Here is a 19,635-nt window from a genome sequence, read left to right as displayed (position 1 = left end):
GTTTCAGAAATTACGAAAAAAAATATTCTATTTAATTCCTGCGATTGACGCAGACAATATTTATTTCGCCGAATGACAATAAGATCGCACAAAAAAAACAGAAGCATTTCAATAATTTCTTCGTTCGCTCTATCGATCATAATAATTATAAAACTTAGCGTCGCGAATCGAAGCAAATTCCGATTTTAACAGAACCGTTTTCAAAATGTACGAACTCGAGCTGTCATTACGCTTTTCCAAAGTCTTTGGTAATTACATAAACTTCGTTACACATATCCATGAGACGTTGTTGATGAGATCGAGGACCACTGCGACTTGTAATCGAGCCATTCGTCCTCTTCCTGGTCACATTTTCCAATCGAATTTCGCTCTATCCACGGATTATATCATCGGTGAACGAGACCGGGCCCTCGGGATCCACGGTTTACCCTAATCGGGCGAACGATTCTACTCTGGTTCGCGCAATCGTTACGAAATTCCACCTTGAATGGCAGCAGCGCCGACGTAATTAGTTACGTCGACGAGCCACATTTTTCCACGACACTTTCTCGACAACCCAATTACGTCCTCTAACCTGTCAATCGGTGGAAGACGAGTTAACTCGTCGCTCGCATTCCACGCCGCTTTTTACGATGCTTCCTGTTGTTTACAGTAAATTCTCTCTAATTGACGCTCAGCTTGGAGACAAAAATGGGCAATTTGGGAAGAGGAGATACGATTATTTTTTATTACACGATTTATTTTGTTATAGTTGTTGACATAATCGTACGAATAACCGTATTTCCCCTTATCAAATTATCCATTTTTGTTTCCAAGCTGCACGTCAATTAGGGAGAATTTACTGTCCTCGTTTATGCTCCTAATGATCCGACCCTAATCGGGTTAGTTTATTCGATCTGTCATCTTCCTTGGGTCTCGAAGCGAAATAATTGCTCACTGGATCTCCTTTCTTAATCATTCGACTGTGGATCTCCGTGGAATTTCTCTCCGCATTTCCTCCCCCATCGTGTAAATTTCTTGCGTTATCTCCTAAAAACCTGCAGAAGGTTTTTGCGTCGAGTCGAAGATCCTCTGTGGCAATCTTTGGAAGACGAGTTAACACGTCGCTCGCGTCGTCTTTCGCAAATCTTTCCGCCGCTTAAACTCGTTTATGCTCCTAATGGGGCTCGACTCTAATAGACCAGTTTATTCGAGCTGGATGCAGAACAACTTTCCTGCCATCTTCCTCGGAGCGCCGAGGGAGATCGTGTTGCTCAATTAAATCTTCTTTCTTAATCGTTCGAATTTATGCAATGCCTGCAGTTTTCGCGCGTTATTTTTCAGAGGCTCGCGATAGGAGAAGGTTCGCTGCGCCGAGTCAAAGATTTCTCGCGACGGGCATCGAATGATCAGCGGAAAGACGAGTTAACTCGTCGCGTCGCATTCAACGTCGCTTTTCGCAACGTCGACTTTCGAATTGATTCAGTCGTTTAGGCCGCTAATGGTTCGACTCCTTATGGTCTAGTTTATTCGAACTGGAAATGCAGAACAACTTTCCTGTCATCTTCCTCGGAGCCACAAGATTGCTCGTTAAATGTTCTTTCATAACCGGCTGGCTCTTGCGATTCCTTTGAAAAGCGCGCAGGTCACTGGAATTCTAGCACGCGTGTTTTATTTTCTTCGTATTTTGCTTAATTACAACATTTTGAGAAAGTATACAAATTAAGAAAGAATATCAAAGTATACAGGATGTCTCGCAATCAGAAAGTGGGGGTTCCTGAGGTCATTTGGAGTAACTTTTTCCTTTGCGGAAATGCAATCCGCGGCTTATTTTTCGAGTTATTAAGGAAAAACGGTGACCAATGAGAGGCGAGCTCGGTTGACGCGAGGCGACCGAGCCAATCAGCGGAACTGGGCTCCGTGCGCTCGTTGGCTGCGCCGTCTCGCGTCAGTCGCCTCGCGTCAGTCGAGCTCGCCTCTCATTGGTCTACGTTTTTCGTTGATAACTCGTAAACGAAGCCGCGAATTGCATTTTTGCTAAGGAAAAAGTTACTTCAAATGACCTCAGGAATCCCTATTTCCGGATTGCGACATTTTTGGGACACTCTGTATATCCTTCTTAACCAATTAACTGTATTTGATGATTTTATAATTGTGATGGTCATTATTTTTCGATGACGAGTATACTCGTGAAAAACACCTAACCGGCTAGGAGTGATATATGCTTCGATATACTTTATTAAATTATATATTTTATAAAAGTGTTGTGCACTCGTTATGAAGAAATAGTAACATTTTATGTTACGACGAGTATACTCGTCAAAAATAGCTAACTGCGGATCTTTATGCAAAATAAAAGTTTTCATCATGAATTTCAATAGATAAAAATTGAATAAGACTGCGTCTCTTTCTGTTAATAGTTCACAATTATGTTCAAAATAGCACGCTGTGTTCTTCTAGTCTTTTAACGTTCTTCATATTTTGTATTTTATCCTACCATTTTTCTCATAAATGCATAAATTCCAGAGTCTAATCATTGAACTCAGTGCAATTTTCGTGCGTTATTTGCTGATAATCGCGAAGAACATTAATCGCATCGAATAAAGGATTCCTTGTGGCGAGAATAAAATTAACGACACAATTATTTTCGTTGATACGCTTGTCTAATTGCATCTTATCAACCTGCACGTGCCATAAATGCATAAAGATCCGCAGTCTATTCGATCGTTCATGCGGCCCGCGCGCATTTAAAAGATTGTAAGCTAAAATATTTGTTGTAAATTAGAAATCTTGGGAAATATTTAAACGTTTAGAAGAAAGATTTCGCAAGAGAATGCGAGAGGAAGGAAAACGCAATGGATGAAAGAAGAAAGATGCGCGAGAATCGACGAATTTAATCACATTTGTTCTAATCAGTCTGTTCTAATTTCCACAGAGATGCCATGACGGTTAAGAAGAGGAGCTTCGGACCAGTAGCCGACCACTATGGTCAACGTATAGATCACGAATGGTCGCCGAAAAAGCTGCCGAAACGGACGAACGGCTACGTCTTTCTGTCGCCAACTCACTCTTTCGTCTACAATTGGAACGATGGCGACGCTCTCATGTATAATCGCGACTGTCTCCAGCGGAAAATACAGAAACACCGAGGACTGTCCAGCACGAGTAAGTATTTTCTTTTTAAACTGTTAGGCTTTGTTAACTCTTTGGGATTAAAAATGTCCACGGTGGGATTAAAAATGCTTTTTGATGCACGGTAATGCATGGTGCGACATTTTTAGACCATTTTTAGGATTATTCGAGCCCCACCCTATAACAACAAATCGAATTGAATTATTATTATTATTTTTATGTTTTAATATCACGCGATTCCTTCGTTAATAAAAATATACCAATTTTGTTCAATTTAAAACGGAATCAAATTTCTGTGCAACATCTTTCTATTTTATTCGTCTGAAATCCTGTGCCCAAAAGAGTTAAACCTCAAGAGTTAAAAGTATCGCATTTTTTAAATGGCTTATTTTACAGCGCATAATTTTTTATTTCAATAAAAATCAAATATTCAAGAATAATATATTCTTTAGCCTACCGACTGCTTACGTACATATTCTTTGCCAGTCGCATTTTCACTTATGTTAATTTGTAGAAAACAGGAAAAAATTTCAAGAGAAAAACGTTGCACTAGTATTATTTATTCGCGGGCAGAAATTCCGCGATTGCGAATGCGTATGGTGCCGGAAACGAGCCGCGTGCCGTTTCACCATAGGAAAATTAAAACGAGCCACGACGGCGCAAAAACAATGGCGGCGCGCAGCCGGTGTGTCCTCGTAAAAATACGGTTATGGCTGGCCGTGATGCCGCGAAGCAAAATTGTTTTCCGCAGAAACGCGCGCAGTTCCTTCTAATCTTGTCCTGCTTCGACGCTGCGAACGAAGAAAAAAAAGGACTGCAGCGATTTACGCGTTGCGCAATCGGAGTTTCGAGAACCGGCACACAGTGGGCCGGATCGAAGATTTTAGCGACTTTTTGACAAAAACCTAATTTTTTCATATCGATGTCCAGTCGATTTTTATCGCTTGTTAAATGTCCATTACCCTCGAAAGTGGGAATATTAATAAAAATGATCATAAATTGTAATAGACACGACAATTTAAAGTTGAACATTTTGAACGCTACATTTGACGCCAAAAAATATGCTTCTTTTCCTCGCAATGTCCCGACGAACCTAATTAATTTTTTCCTTTGCTTTCTTTTTCAACATTAGGAGGTAATATTTCTCGTTAGGAAACAGTAGCTCGAATTAAGATTATCGTATCCTATATATGAAAAATATAATGTTCAATAAAATACGAAAAGTGTAAAAATTCTTTACATTCGACAAGGAATATCTTTCGACACCTAAGGACTCGCGGTTTCGGACAAACGGTATATTTTCAGGATACTTTCCTCCACATAATTCTGTAAAAGTTACATACCAAGACGAACCAGATTGTAAATTATTACGTTTTAAAGATATCAACGTTACGTTGCTTTGAGGTTAAAGATATCGGAGATAATCTCTCTGTGTTCCAGTCGATATATTACACCCACACTGGTTACAAGAACCCACTAGTAATTCCAGGTACGTTAGTATTGTAATGTTACAAATAGTTTGTAACATTATATTTGAACAATTTTTGTTTCACAAAAAATGTCGATGAAAATTAATTAAAAATTATTCTTTAACCCGAGAAAGATAACCTACGTCGCAGAGGCGCCTGCGAAGACTGTTGATTTTTGTTAATTTTTCATAGAGGTCTAGTGATTTAAGTGTAAAATTACTTAAAATATAAAAAAATATAATATAAATGCATTTTATTTTTACAATAATGCCAAACCTTTAAAATGACTAGATTAACTTAAATAAATATCCATTGTTAGTATAAAATTGACGCCTTAGAAAAGCATGCGCCTCTGAAGCGTATGGTTATCTTTTACGTACGTTGTCATATGGTTATCTTTCTAGGGTTAACAGATGCAAAAAAGATCGAATTATCTATAGTTGAAAATAACTATTTTTTAAATATTTTTCGTGAAAATTTCATTGCAATATCTTTGACGGTTCAAAAGTTATAACAGAATGTCACTGAATTTCTCGATCGAGCCCACTGTGCGGCAATGGCATCGACACGTGCCGAATTGTTGTTAAATAAAACGCGTCGTCGGAACGGTCCATCGGCATTGCCGCGTGTGTGTAACGCGCGGCAAACATACTTTCTAAACATCTGCTGTGTCGCAAGCCGGCCGCGGGACTTTCTGCAAACACGTATTTTGCGTGGGCGAATTTTTCGCCGAAGCGAAAATCGAAGTTTCTTGTTTGTTTTCGGGGACGAATAGACCGCGCGGATTTTACGCGGTTACGGCAACAGTGAAAACGGTCGAATACGAAACGGTGAAAAGATTTAGAGAATTTACCAATGTTATTGCAAATAACATTATTTGCAGATCGTTGAAATTATTGAGAAAAGAAAGAAATGGACAGTTTATTTCGAAAGTCGTTCAAATCCATTTTTCGTTGTTTCGAGAAAATTCGAGGTTAGCGTATTTGTCGATTAAAAAATGCAGGTTAATCATGTCAAGAGTCTGCCAATTACTAATTTATATACTAATTTATCAATATGTAATTTGCTGTAAATTAACTTACACCACTTTCATAATTGGTCAATTGTAAGAATCGTTTAATTCTAATTATGAGAAACTAAATATCGCTTGGAATATACTCCGTATTGATCCAATTTTGTTTATAAATAATATAAGTAACGATAATAATAATAATAATATAAAGTAATATAATAAAAAAATAATATAAATAAATAATAATAATATAAGTAATAATATAAGTAAGTAAATTATTACTTGCTTATTTATATTATAATAATATTAATTAATATAAATTATTATATATTATTACATACTTATTTATATTAATAAATAACAGGAAATAAAATGGGAGTAGCATTTACCAAGTAGCGTTACCTTTCATCCGTAATTTTTCGTTTTTTACTTTTCTTTTTCGTTGAAACGAAGTTCTCCCGTTTCATTTCGTGTAAAATAAATTTATTACTTCTTCCACGTGGTTTCATAACATCATAATTTACGATGTGTACATGAAATTCTTTGGCTACGCGATTTCTTTTGTCGGACAATTTTCAATTGAACAAAGCACTAAAATTTTTTAAAATATCAAATATTAACTAGTTATAAATAAAAAGTTTACACTAAATTGAGCACAAATTACACGATATCTCATTGTTTCTAAAAAAAGGGACTTACACCACTTTCAAAATAAACGGCCCAAATGTTTCTGCATCTTGCGATCAGTGCGGACAATTTTCATTTTGCACAAAAATCCAGTAACAAATGGAAAGAATAGAATAAAGATCGAGTTCTTTACGCGTACAGGAATTCCAATCGCGTATTCTCCGGCACCAATGCCTCGAAATTTCCTCGGGAACGAATCCAAATTCCGGGACGCTTGATCCGAAATTCCGAAATCGACGAATCTAAAGAATCGTCCAATCGATTCGCAGTAATCGCGAACTCGTCGCGAAGAAAATCGAATATCTCCGTACGTTCGCATCGTCGGGAAAAATTACGTTGTTCGCAGGTACGATCGATCAACGAAGAACTCGGCAAGCCTGTAAAATCGCCGGCCGATTCGCCGACGATGTTTCGCGATCCCGATCGCGGTTTTTCGAAATTCTCGATACCCGAATTTGCATACGTTTCCGCACTGCCGCTTCTCACCTGGCTCTTTTAGAAATTCCCGGGCGTAATTACATACGCGGCGTAATGATTCCGCTCATAAAAGGAAAACACACGCGGCGCGACGCGGCGCGGAGCGGACGACAATGGTGCAAATTGCTCACGCTTTTCACGGCGAACAATCGCGCGAAGCTGGCGCGAAAAAGCTTTCACCGTAAAAGTCGCGGCGATTATCGCGGAATTTTCCATCGGGTTTCGCGTTCGTTTCGCGATCTGTTCGCCAACTCGTTTTCCTCGTCGGCGCCCGTCCGCTTTCCGCGGTTTTCGCTCTATCGCCGCGGATCAAAGAAACCGAATGATTCTCACGAGATTAATGCTGGCGTAACGATGCGCCGATGCATTCGGCCGAACGGATTCCCCGTTTCGCAACGGCGTGAACCGAACGAACGAACGAACGAGCGAACGATCGTCTGAGACCGCGCTCTAAATATCGCAGCGATCGTCTTTACCGTGGATTCAGTGTAAATATTGTGAGAAAACGGGACCACAGAAGAATGTGCCGCCGTTCCGATGCTAATTACACGGTTACTTAATCGCCTGTTTGCACAGAAAATGATTTGCAACCGTGTGTAACACATTTTTAATTACCGCCGGCTAATTGTGTCACTTATTCCGACCGCATTATATCCTCGACTATCTCTGTGTTAACATCGTAATTCGTAATAACAGCCTTTCCCCGTCTCCTTCGATCGGCCCAGTTCGATCCTACGGACCTTTCCCGCCGATTCGTCGAACTACGAACTCGGTTATGTTTTAACATCGCGTTTAGCGGCATGCGAGAAATCAATTTTTCGTTTCCTAGAAAAATCAAAATTGTTCGCATCGATTGCGAGAAATGTGGATCAAATAGCAAGTTCTTTCTGTGTTCGATAATGTTCAATGATAGATTAAAGATAATACGTTGACACTTTTTAATTCTTTCAAGCTTCTTATTATTTTCAATTTTATCCGCTCAATTTTATTGCAATTAATATGTAATTATAATTATATATTAATATAATATGTATTAATATAATTATATGTTAATATAATATGTGTTAATATAATTATATATTAATATAATATGTATTAATATAATTATATGTTAATATAATATGTGTTAATATAATTATATGTCAATATAATATGTATTAATATAATATGTGTTAATATAATTATATGTCAATATAATATGTATTAATATAACTATATATTAATATAATATGTATTAATATAATTATATATTAATATAACTATATATTAATATAATGTGTATTAATATAACTATATATTAATATAATTATATATCAATATAATTTGTATTAATATAATTATATATCAATATAATATGTATTAATATAATTATATATTAATATAATATCTATTAATATAATTATATATTAATATAATATCTATTAATACAATTATTTGCAAAACAGTGAATGGTTGAGCTGTTAGAAATAGAAAACGGTTGAGCCGATGGTTATAATGTCCACTTGAAAAATTAATTCTGACATATAACTGTGATATTTACTTTCTTCATAAAACTTTGAACTTATCGTCGCAACCTTCAACTCGTCGAGAATTATTAATACTAGGTTCACCGTGCACCAAAAGCGATCATACGATTTTACTTTTATTTTAATAGAAATTTAATGAATAATATTTTCTGTTCATTCCCTGCTTCATTGTTTTCTGGTCGACGCTGTTTTCTAATTTTTTGGAACAAAATCGAAGTTATTTCAAATAAACGGTGAATAGGTGGTGCGTTGACAGCACGTTCTTGGAACGTACCGAGCAAACGGTACGTCCTTTGGACTGTCGATAATTAACTCGGGAACGGTAGAGACTCTGAAATGCCATCGTCTTTGCGAAACGTGGGACGACTCTTCTGCTTTTACCGCGACCTCCTCAATTTTCTTATTCTTCTCTCTTCCCGAAAATCCACGATATCGTCGGGTTTCTTATGTTTTTTTTTATTTTCTTTCTCACGTCTCAAAAAAAATTGGAAAACCATCGCCAACTCTTTCATCGCTAATTTAACTTCTCGAATTTCGAATCGTTTCGAATAAACGTTTATTCAAGATAATTCTCCTAACGAATACTTTTTAGTCGAATATTTTATTAACAATTATTAGTTATTTGTCATATATTATTCTACCTATTTATCCGAATAATTCTTTGTTCGAATAAATCACTCGAATTGAGATTGTAAAATTATTCGAACGTATTATTCGAGTACAGATTGCAAAATTCACCGAATAATAATGCGAATAATTCTTTATTCGAACGAATTATTCAAATACAGATCGTAGAATGATTCGAACAATGATGCGAATAATTCACGACTGTTTTTGATTCCCACGTAATTTTATAAAAATATATCTACGCATTCTATGCATATGAAATTGAGTCTTGTGGTGACTCGTAACAACAGTTACGCTTTTAACCATTTTTTAAATCTAAACTTTGTTACTATAAAAATTATCTTGGAATGTGATACAACATTTTTTTTTAATGGTGCTTCAGAGTCACCACTCGAGTGCAAAGGGTTAATGTTAAATAATTGAATTAAATTGAATTAAATTGAATTGAATTGAATTGAATTGAATTAAATTGAATAAAGTTGAATAAAGTTGAATAAAATTGAATAAAATTGAATAAAATTGAATCCAATTGAATCACATCGAATCAAATCGAATCAAATCGAATCAAATCGAATCAAATCGAATCAAATCGAATCAAATCGAATCAAATCGAATCAAATCGAATCAAATCGAATCAAATCGAATCAAATCGAATCAAATCGAATAAAATTGAATAAAATTGAATTGTATAGAATTGTATTGAATTGTATTGAATTGAATAGAATTGAATTGAATTAAATTGAATTAAATTGAATCAAATTGAATCAAATTGAATCAAATTGAATAAAATTGAATAAAATTGAATCAAATTGAATAAAATTAAATCAAATTGAATAAAATTAAATCAAATTGAATCAAATTGAATTGTATTGAATTAAATTGAATTGAATTGAATTAAATTGAATTAAATTGAATTAAATTGAATTAAATTGAATAAAATTGAATCAAATTGAATCAAATTGGATAAAATTGAATAAAATTGAATAAAATTAAATCAAATTGAATAAAATTGAATTGTATTGAATTGAATTGAATTGAATTGAATTTAATTTAATTAAATTGAATTAAATCTTTTCGAGTTGAATCTTTCTATTTCAATATTTTAACAGCGACACTTACTCCGTGTTCGACGAGTATACTCGTTCTGAAAATGAGGCGCCGCAGCTTAACTGGTCGAGTGCCTGAATTTTCCCTCTCCGATCGATTTCCCAGCACAATAATTTGTCGCGATTCTTTCGTCGGCGTTCCTCGAGATTCCTCTGCGCCCTATTATTCCTCCCTGCGTGCCGGCTGTTCGGATAGTAGGCGGCTCCCTTTTCCGCGATTTCGCGAGCACGAGACGAGCTCCCATAAGCCAGCCGCCACTGACCTATACCGCAGCCTCGTAACACGGACGAGAGGGAAAATCTTCTCCGAGAGAAGGGATCCGCCATTCTCTCCTTTCGTAGTACACCCAGACACACTTATGACCCGGATAGTGAATATGGCAGTCGGGTAACATCCACGGTCTCATCCCGAGCGAACATCTCTATTTGACCGTCAACGTTAGTACGCGTGTTCCTCGTGGCCTAGCCTGCGACCGCGGAGATCGAGATCCTCCTCGTCTTCCCGTTTCTGTTCCCGTCGAAATCCACGTCTCCTCTTCTTGTTCTTGTTCGCGCCGCTTTCCGCCGATGTGAACAACCTATCCGGGAGCCAAGAGTCAGTGGGTCACCTTGAGGAACACTTTTACCCGCCTTCGGAAAGCCATCAGGTAATCGGAATCGAACGGAGATTTCGGGAATTCCGCGACCGTCCGGTAACCGGTCAATTTCGTCGTTTTCGTCGTTTCGGTCTCCCGTGGGTGGATAATGTTTTTTTTTAACATTTTCACAAACTTTTGTCGCGATGGACACGCGTGAAAACGAAAGTCTGCTTCGCGGATTCCGATTGCGAAATTATTTCAATTGCGCTCGATTTTTTAGCGTTTAGCTAATTACAATTGTTCGTTGGCACGCACGTGGCTCTTTTCGTGAAAATTAGGCGAATTCTGTGTGCAGTAAATTTTCTCCAATTTTCCTTCAGCTTGTGAACAAAACTGGAGCATCGCGCGAGTCATTTTTATGGTCGGCGATTGTGAACAATTATAAAAACGGCGCGCAGGGCTCGAATAATCGAATAATTCTATTCTTAACAAATTGTCCATTTTTGTTTACAAGCTGAAGGAAAATTTACTGTACTTTGTTTATTGGAATTATTCCGTAGCGATCGCGGTGCATTTTATGAAATTTTGCGACCCGCCGCGTTGCGAATTAAATCAAGTACCATTGACATTTTTCTGATAATAATTAACGCGATTTATATTTATCTTATTGCCAAAAATTACAATTACAATTTTATTCGAAGACATCGCAAGAACGAAGTTTGTCACAGCGACAATTTGTCAAAAGAACAAAGTTTCCGATTTAATCAGCCGATCTTCCCTCCTTCGTAAAATCACCCCTGCCGTTTCTCAATTAACTCGATGCACAGATTAGATATCTTCGCATTTAAAATTAGCACGGATCAGTGTACATTTAATTTCTATTGTTTACGATCTACGTCGAGATAGATCAGCTGCAACGGCGTCGAGTTCAAAATAATAGTATGCAATTAAAGGTGTTTGGCTCGCGCGAACAATGGCAGATCATTTTGATCGGAGCCGATGTTGGAAACGGGCGATCGACTTTGAATAATAATCGCAGCTTTGCGATCATTCCAGATAGCTTTTGTTGGGCATATCTCGGGGGAAAGTAATCACGAGGAGTCGTCGTCACCTTGAAAGTCGTTACACCGCAGCTTCGATCTCGAGAGAGGTTCGCTTTCCTTTAGAATTCGCTGTATTCCCGCGCCCGCCGTATCTACGTCGGCGCGCTAATTGAACGTTACACGCGTTTCCCGGGCAGAAAATTATGCAAGCCGCCGTGCAGAGATTATCGCTTGATTGAATTTTCGAAGCGACCGTCCCGCCAGCAATTTGCTATCAAACGTAGAATTACCGGAACAATTTACGTTTTACACGATCGACTTCCGTGTTTGCCCGCAGGCAGATGTTTCGACCAAAACATTCTACCTTTGTCACAATTATTACAATTTTGTAACCATTTCTTAAATAAGAGATACTAGAATTTTTATTTTTTAAAGCACAGCGTCAAATCTTTGAAATTGATTCTTAATTCATGAAAAATGAATCTAGATTTTATTATAATCCTTGTTTATTTTTTAATCTGTTAGATTATTAGATTGTCATAATTATAGTAAATTGAAAATATCAAGTTAATCATATCAAGTATCATAATCAAGTTAATCATTATAATAATTCTATATTTATTATGTTAATTACGCTGTACTAATTTTGTTATATTAATTCTATTATATTAATTCTGATATATTAATTCTATTATATATGTTCATTCTATTACAGTCATTCTATTATATTAATTCTAATATATTTATTCTATTATATTAATTCTATTATAGTAATTCTATTACATTCATTCTATTATATTCATTCTATTATAATCATTCTAATATATTTATTCTATTATATTAATTCTATTATAGTAATTCCATTACATTAATTCTATTATATTAATTCTATTAAATTCATTCAATTATATTAATTCTGTTACATTCATTCTATTATATTAATTCTGTTACATTCATTCTATTATATTAATTATATTATATTAATCATATTATCAAATATAAAATATCAAAACGAAAATTAGATTAAAACAATGAGATCAATTTGAAGATATCAGCAACGTATTTGAGTTCAGAATATTAGCATAACAATAAACAGTGTACACCATGAAATATTTCTAAAATGGCGTAGGGGGAGTAAATACGAGAATCGGTTGCAAAGATGGCGTAAGAAAAGTAGCTGATATCCTTTTGAAATAAACGTTCGATCATGATCCACCGTCGGCGGCGCATTGCTCGAACCGCGATCTCGAACAAGAAAGAGCACACTGGCAGAGGCGCATCGATAGGAAAGTAACGATAATTGTAGAATCGTGTCACGATATCGCCAAGTATGGTACACCATTCCAATCGCATGTCGCGCCCGCCATTCTCTCGCTCCAGTGACTTTCATGGGGCACAGCGCATCGCAAAAATTTATTGCAAATCGAGCGGCGCTGCAGCAGCAGCAGCTGATTACACGTCGACCAATTTGTTATATCAGTGGCCTCGCGATCATTCATAAATAGACTGCTGTCGATCTCCTCTTTTAGAGTGGAAATTAATAATTTATGAAATATATTTACTATAATATTTAATATAAATAATAATTTAACAAATAGATAATTTAATATAATAAAATTAATATAAATAATATTTAATATAAAAATTTACTATAAATTAGTAATTTATAATCTATGAACGCAGTCATCGAGTATGAATATTTGCAAATGTCAGAGAAGTGCTCTGTTGTAAACAATAATTAGAAGCAATAGAACATATTTTTCGTTGCTATCTTTCATTCTTAAAATGCAGTGAAAAGTTTCTGCGAAAAATTGAAATTCATTTTTACTGTAATATATTGGCAGATTGTTAATGTGCACCGTGGTCGTATTATTAACAATATTGAACGACCGAAAATTCACTTGTTAGCAACGTCGAGCTATGTATTGTTTTCTAAAATAATATTGGTTCTAAGATTAATAGTATAAGATATCTCTATATATTAATTCAACTTTATACAAATAATCTTTAAAAATTTACCAAAAGATTCAACGCGCGAAAAATCCCCTATAATAAATATTTAATTATACAATTTCTTAAATAATTAAATTAACATATAAAACTTTACTTACAAATATAACCCTCTCTAATTAATATTTTATATTAAAATTTATAAACTTTGCCTGTATATTACCCCTAATTAGATTTATTTATATATTATTTATTTTTATATATTTTCTTATAATTCAATATATAATTTTAAAACTTTAATAATCAATAATACAATTATTAAAATAATATTTAAATTTATATAATACTATTTGTAGGTAATTATTTGTAATCGAAACACTTGCGGTTAAAATATGTGAATATGAAATTCGGTTTCTAAAGTTTCTATTACAAAATCTGAATTAATATAATATAATTAATACAACATAATAATATAATTAATATGATTAACTTCATGTTTCCAATTTACTACAATTATTACAATCTAATAATCTAACAGATTAAAAAGTGAACGACGATTATAATAAAAATCTAAATTTACGTTTCTTGAATAAAGAATCAATTTAAAAAATTGTGATGTTGTGCTCTAAGAGCGCTGCTCACGAAAGAAGAGCCTTTCAATAAAATTCTAAAATAAGAAACTGATCGTTTCGGCCGTGGTAGATTCAACGACGACAACAATTTATGGTGGGCGGTTGAAAATCTGATTCAATACCGATTGCGCAACGCGCTTATCAAATTGAACGTCGCCCGGGGTGTTCGTTCGATCGCTGGATCGCCGCGCATCTGCCGGGGCAAGCAGGGGACGCCACGTTGAACTTCGGTTGAGAAATCGGTCAACGAAGGCCGTCGATCGCTTTGGAATCATTGTATCGCACAGCACACGCAACGGAATCTCCTTTCTTTTCAGGCATGGCGAACGTGCTGCCGTGGCTGATGTCGATGTGCCTCCTTGGCGTGCGGGAGCTCTCCTCGCCACCTGGAAGCAACGCGCTTTCACGCGATCTTGAAACGCCCGGCCAGAGGAGTGTGTCTCCGGGGTTCCGCTCGGTATGGATCGCTTTTCCCTTGCGCAACCGACTGATGAAGATCAGCTTCCTGTCGTAATAACCGCGGCGATAACGGCAGAAACCGCTACTGTTTTCACGGAACGCGAATTCCGCGTTTACGCGCCTCGCTCTCGCCCGTTCTTTTCTTTTCTCGCGCAATGAAATTGCTTCGTTCTCTTCTCAACCTGTTCACATACAAATAGAACGGAATTTGACGCGACCGAAATATATTGTTTAACCGATATTAACCCTTAGCGCTCCGGCACGTTTTTGGAGCAAAGCGCCCGAGATAAAGGAAGTCTTATTTTGAGCGGAAAAGATTACGCGTCCTTGCGAAAGCGTTTGATTCTATTCATTTTATGTTGCTAAGTATAAAAATGGGCAATAAATGTTTTAATCGTAATGGTATCTACTTAACATTGTGCGAGGTCGGTGCATCGACATCGTGAATTGTGACCGAAATTTCCAAGCAGCAAATGCATCCACATCGAAATGGGTAAATTTACTATCAATGATATTCTTCGCAATTCTTAAATAAATATATCCCTCGTGTTCTTTGACGCGATTTATTGTAAAATTAGCATCGCGAATCGTCCGTTGAATTCTATTTGGATACGGAATTATCGAAACAAAAATATCTTTTGCGCGAGTTTGCCGGAATTGTTTTATCGTTAATCTTCACTGGAATCGGCTCGATTAATAATTTAATTAAATTAAAAATTAGGAAATATTCTTCGGACGTTCTAAAATAAAGTTGAACAGCGTTTTTCTGAAAAATATCACTACCGGCAACTCCGGCACATTTTTGGAGCAAAACGCCCGAGATAAAGGAAGTCTTATTTTGAGCGGAGAAGATTACGCGTCCTTGCGAAAGCGTTTGATTCTATTCATTTTACGTTGCTAAGTATAAAAATGGGCAAAAAATGTTTTAATCGTAATGGTAGACGCGCTAAGCACGTTTTCGCTACAAATAACAATTTCCAACGTCGACAAAAACATAGCATCTTCGGTGTAATCATGCTAAAAGCATTGGGCTCCGCAGCAGAGCCTTCGGATTTAGGGAACAAATGACGGATGTCTCCATAGCGGAGCCAACGGAGCGCCAAGGGTTAACTACCACTTAGTGTAAATCAAGTAAAACATAAATATGATAAATATGAACGAACATTTGGATTTCGCGGTGGATGAAATATTTGAAACGATTTCGATGAAATATTCTTCCTCGCCATTGTCCAGTCCCTGAGGAACTACAAGACGCTCATCTCGGGCCACGACGAGCTTCCTGGCCACATAAACTGCCCCGGCCACGGGGACACCGTGTCGACTTTAGAGAACTCGGTGGACAGATTGTTACCCACCACTCCGGAGTACAATAATCATCTGTACGGTTCAACGCCGGACTCGAGCAACTACTTCTCCCGGAATTTCGACAGAAGCGGGGTTCACTCGAGGCCGATCGGAAGGAACCTGAATTTATTCAAGGCGGACCCTTACACGGTGAACCAACTCGAGACGCACGGGTTCAATTACGATCCTGGCCGAGATCACGTGGAGGACGATTATGTCGGCCCTGCCATGGAACTAGTAAGATGCTCCCATGTTTTCGAAGATTAGTACGAACGGTACTATCGAGCAATATCTAGATTTCTAAGGCACAGAGAATAGTAAATTAGAAATTGTCTGTATCTAAAATGGGTGTTTAAATTGAGAAAAAATTCGATCAGGCTGCTTTCAATGCCTAACAATTTTGCAATTGGTACAATAATGTACCATAGGTAGTAATAATGCAGTAATATGTAATTATAGTTGTACTTAACCCATGCGAGAGTTAATGGTACAAATATCTCAAGATTTCTAAGGCACAGAGAATAGTAAATTAGAAATTATCTGTATCTAAAATGGGTGTTCAGATTAAGAAAAAATTCGATCAGGGTGCTTTCAGCGCCTAACAATTTTACAATTGGTACAATAATGTACCATACGTAGTAATAATGCAGTAATATGTAATTATAGTTGCACTTAACCCAAGCGAGAGTTAATGGTACAAATATCTCAAGATTTCTAAGGCACAGAGAATAGTAAATTAGAAATTATCTGTATCTAAAATGGGTGTTCAGATTAAGAAAAAATTCGATCAGGGTGCTTTCAGGGCCTAATAATTTTACAATTAGTACAATAACGTACCATGCGTGGTAATAATGCAGTAATATGTAATTATAGTTGTACTTAATTAGGATATAGATCGCGTAAAATTAATTGCCGCAGGTCTACGCCTGGTCCACTGTCGATTTTACGTACGACAGCGTCGAGGCCAGGGATTCAGCCATTTACGACGGAGACTTCATAGCGGAAAACAATTTACCTCTCGGTCTTGACGTCTGGAGGGAGAAGGTGTTCATTACGCTTCCTAAGTGGAAGGAAGGTATCCCGGTCACCTTGGCCACCGTGCCTAGACACTCGAAGACGAAGAGCCCGAAGTTGAGGCCTTATCCTGACTGGAGTTGGAATCGATCAGGTTACTGGAATAATTTTCTCAGCTTAGTTTTCTATATATTTACACTCTTTTTTAAGGACAAAATTAAATAGTATAGTAAATTCTCCCTAATTGACGCTCAGCTTGGAAACAAAAATGGACAATTTTGGAAGAGGAGTTACGATTGTTCGAGCCTTGTGGCTCGTTTTTTATGGTTATCGATTGTCAGCAACTATAAAAACGAGTTGCAAGGCTCGAATAATCGTATCTCCTCTTTCCAAATTGTCTATTTTTCTGCACAATTTCGGCGACAATTAGGGAGACATTACTGTATAGTAAATTGTATAGTATAGTAAATAAGTATATAGTAATAGTATATAGTTATTATACTAATTAATTATACTATATATTATTAAATAATAGTATATATTATAATATAGTATATATATATATATATATATAGTATAATACTAATAATAGTATATAGTATAGTAAATATAAATATAGTTATATGTATAGTAAATTCTCCCTAATTGACGCTCAGGTTGTACACGAAAATGGACAACTTGGGAAGAGGGGATTTAATTATTCGAGCCTTGCACCGCGTTTTTATAATTGTTAACAATCGGCAATTATAAAAACGAGCCGCAAGGCTGGAATAATCGTATTTCCTTCTCCCAAACTGTAATTGTTTCTCCCAAAGTGTAATTTTGCGTACAATCTGAGCGTCAATTAGAGAAAATTTACTGTACAGGGCGTCCCAAAAATGTCTCGCAATCCGAAAATAGAGGGTTCCTGAGGTCATTCGAAGTGACTTTTTCTGTAGCGAAAATGCAATCCGCGGTTTGCATGCAAACGCAAATCCTTATGCAAAATTCGCCACAAATTGCCATAAGAAATGTTCGATTCTTATGAACGACATGGAATTTATGTCAATGGTCCATTAGCAACACTTTCACGAACGGCAATAATGTTTTCGTTCGAATGAGTCGTTTTCGGTCTGCCAGACTTTGGTTTATCATGAACGGATTCGGTTTTATCAAATTTTTCAACCAAATTTCGAATTGTTTGCTCAGACGAACGATTAAAAAATACCGAAAAAATCATGTAATTTACGATGGATATTTTTTATTTTAGACACTAATTTTTAACACTTAGCCAACCGAAGGGGGAGATCTCCCCGTTTTAAATTCAGTCGATTGATAATTAATGAAAAATTAAAAATGATTGCTTAATTTTATTAACATTTGCAAGAGATACGAATGCTGAAGAAGTAATCGATGCCATATAAGTTTGCTTCATAATTTTTGTTTAATCTTTATATTTTATATTAAAATTTAAACACTTTGCCTGTATATTACTCCTAATTAGAATTATTTAAATATATATCTTATATTTATTTTCATATATTCTCTTATAATTCAATATATAATTTTAAAATTTTAATAATCAATAATACAATTATTAAAATACTATTTAAATTTATATAATATTATTTGTAGAATTAATATAACATAATAATATAATCAATATGATTAACTTGACGTTTCCAATTTACTACAATTATTATAATCTAATAATCTAACAGATTAAAAAGTGAACGACGATTATAATAAAAATCTAAATTTACGTTTCTTGAATAAAGAATCAATTTAAAAAATTGTGACGTTGTGCTCTAAGAGCGCAAAAAGAAAAATTCTAAAATAAGAGAGAGAGAGAGAGAGAGAGAGAGAGAGAGAGAGAGAAACTGATCGTTTCAACCGTGGTAGATTCAGCGACGACATCAATTTATGGTCGGCGATTGGAAATCTGATTCAATACCGATTGAATATATGATATAAAATTGTTCAGATTTCTAACGCGGTCGTGGAAGTGTTAAAATAAATTTCAACAACCTCAACACGCTCTCCAGTCTCTTAATTCCATCGTTAAAATCGTCAATCATTGTAGGTAAGAAAAAAAAAAGAAAGCGATATACATACTCTGAATAACCCTGTAGAAAAAATTCCTTTTTTGCTGCGCATTCGTCCACGTAGATTTCTACGCTTGTCTTTCTGCGCCGTTTATTTTCCCTCTCGAGCATGCTTCGTCATGACAACCGTTCACCGGCGATAAAACCTCTTTGCTGCGACTTGTCACAATACACTCGTTTCGGAGAAACTACATTATGTACTCTAACAACAAGTATCTGTTGGCGCGTAGACCGTTCTCCTTCACCTTTCTGTAGTTTTCTGCATTCGTGAGTTTTTTCTCTCTGAACTCACTTCAGCAATGATCATTCTGAAAAATCGATCTCGAATACTAATCGATCCTTCGACACCTTTGCTCTTCACTGTACGATAAACGGACAATTTTGAAAGAGGAGGTACGACGACATAACCTCGCTTTTGTATTATAATTACTGACAGAGTCGGTAACTATAAAAACTAGCCGCAGGGCTCAAACAATCCTCTTCCAAAAATCGTTCATTATTGTTTCCAAGCTGAAC

At 36.1% G+C, this 19,635-nt stretch overlaps 1 protein-coding gene across 2 annotated transcripts in view; it reads left to right on the top strand.

The window, feature by feature from the left end:
- Positions 1 to 19,635, top strand: part of Y-h (yellow-h) — a 29,230-nt gene that overhangs the window by 7,054 nt on the left and 2,541 nt on the right. The window contains exons 3-6 of one of the 2 annotated variants that reach the window (XM_076520106.1): positions 2,915 to 3,144; positions 14,536 to 14,675; positions 15,911 to 16,258; positions 16,940 to 17,189. In XM_076520106.1, coding sequence (XP_076376221.1) covers positions 2,922 to 3,144; positions 14,536 to 14,675; positions 15,911 to 16,258; positions 16,940 to 17,189 — 961 coding nt within the window. In that variant the 5' untranslated portion in view covers positions 2,915 to 2,921. Of the gene's footprint in view, positions 1 to 2,914; positions 3,145 to 10,375; positions 10,663 to 14,535; positions 14,676 to 15,910; positions 16,259 to 16,939; positions 17,190 to 19,635 lie in introns of those variants that run through there. The other variant, XM_033484494.2, reaches the window with a different exon arrangement.

The sequence above is a fragment of the Megalopta genalis genome, chromosome 1 (genome assembly GCF_051020955.1).
Source record: "Megalopta genalis isolate 19385.01 chromosome 1, iyMegGena1_principal, whole genome shotgun sequence".
Classification (NCBI taxonomy): Eukaryota; Metazoa; Arthropoda; class Insecta; order Hymenoptera; family Halictidae; genus Megalopta; species Megalopta genalis.
The sequence above is the reverse complement of the archived record's forward strand: the minus strand, read 5'-3'. Positions and strand labels throughout refer to the sequence as shown.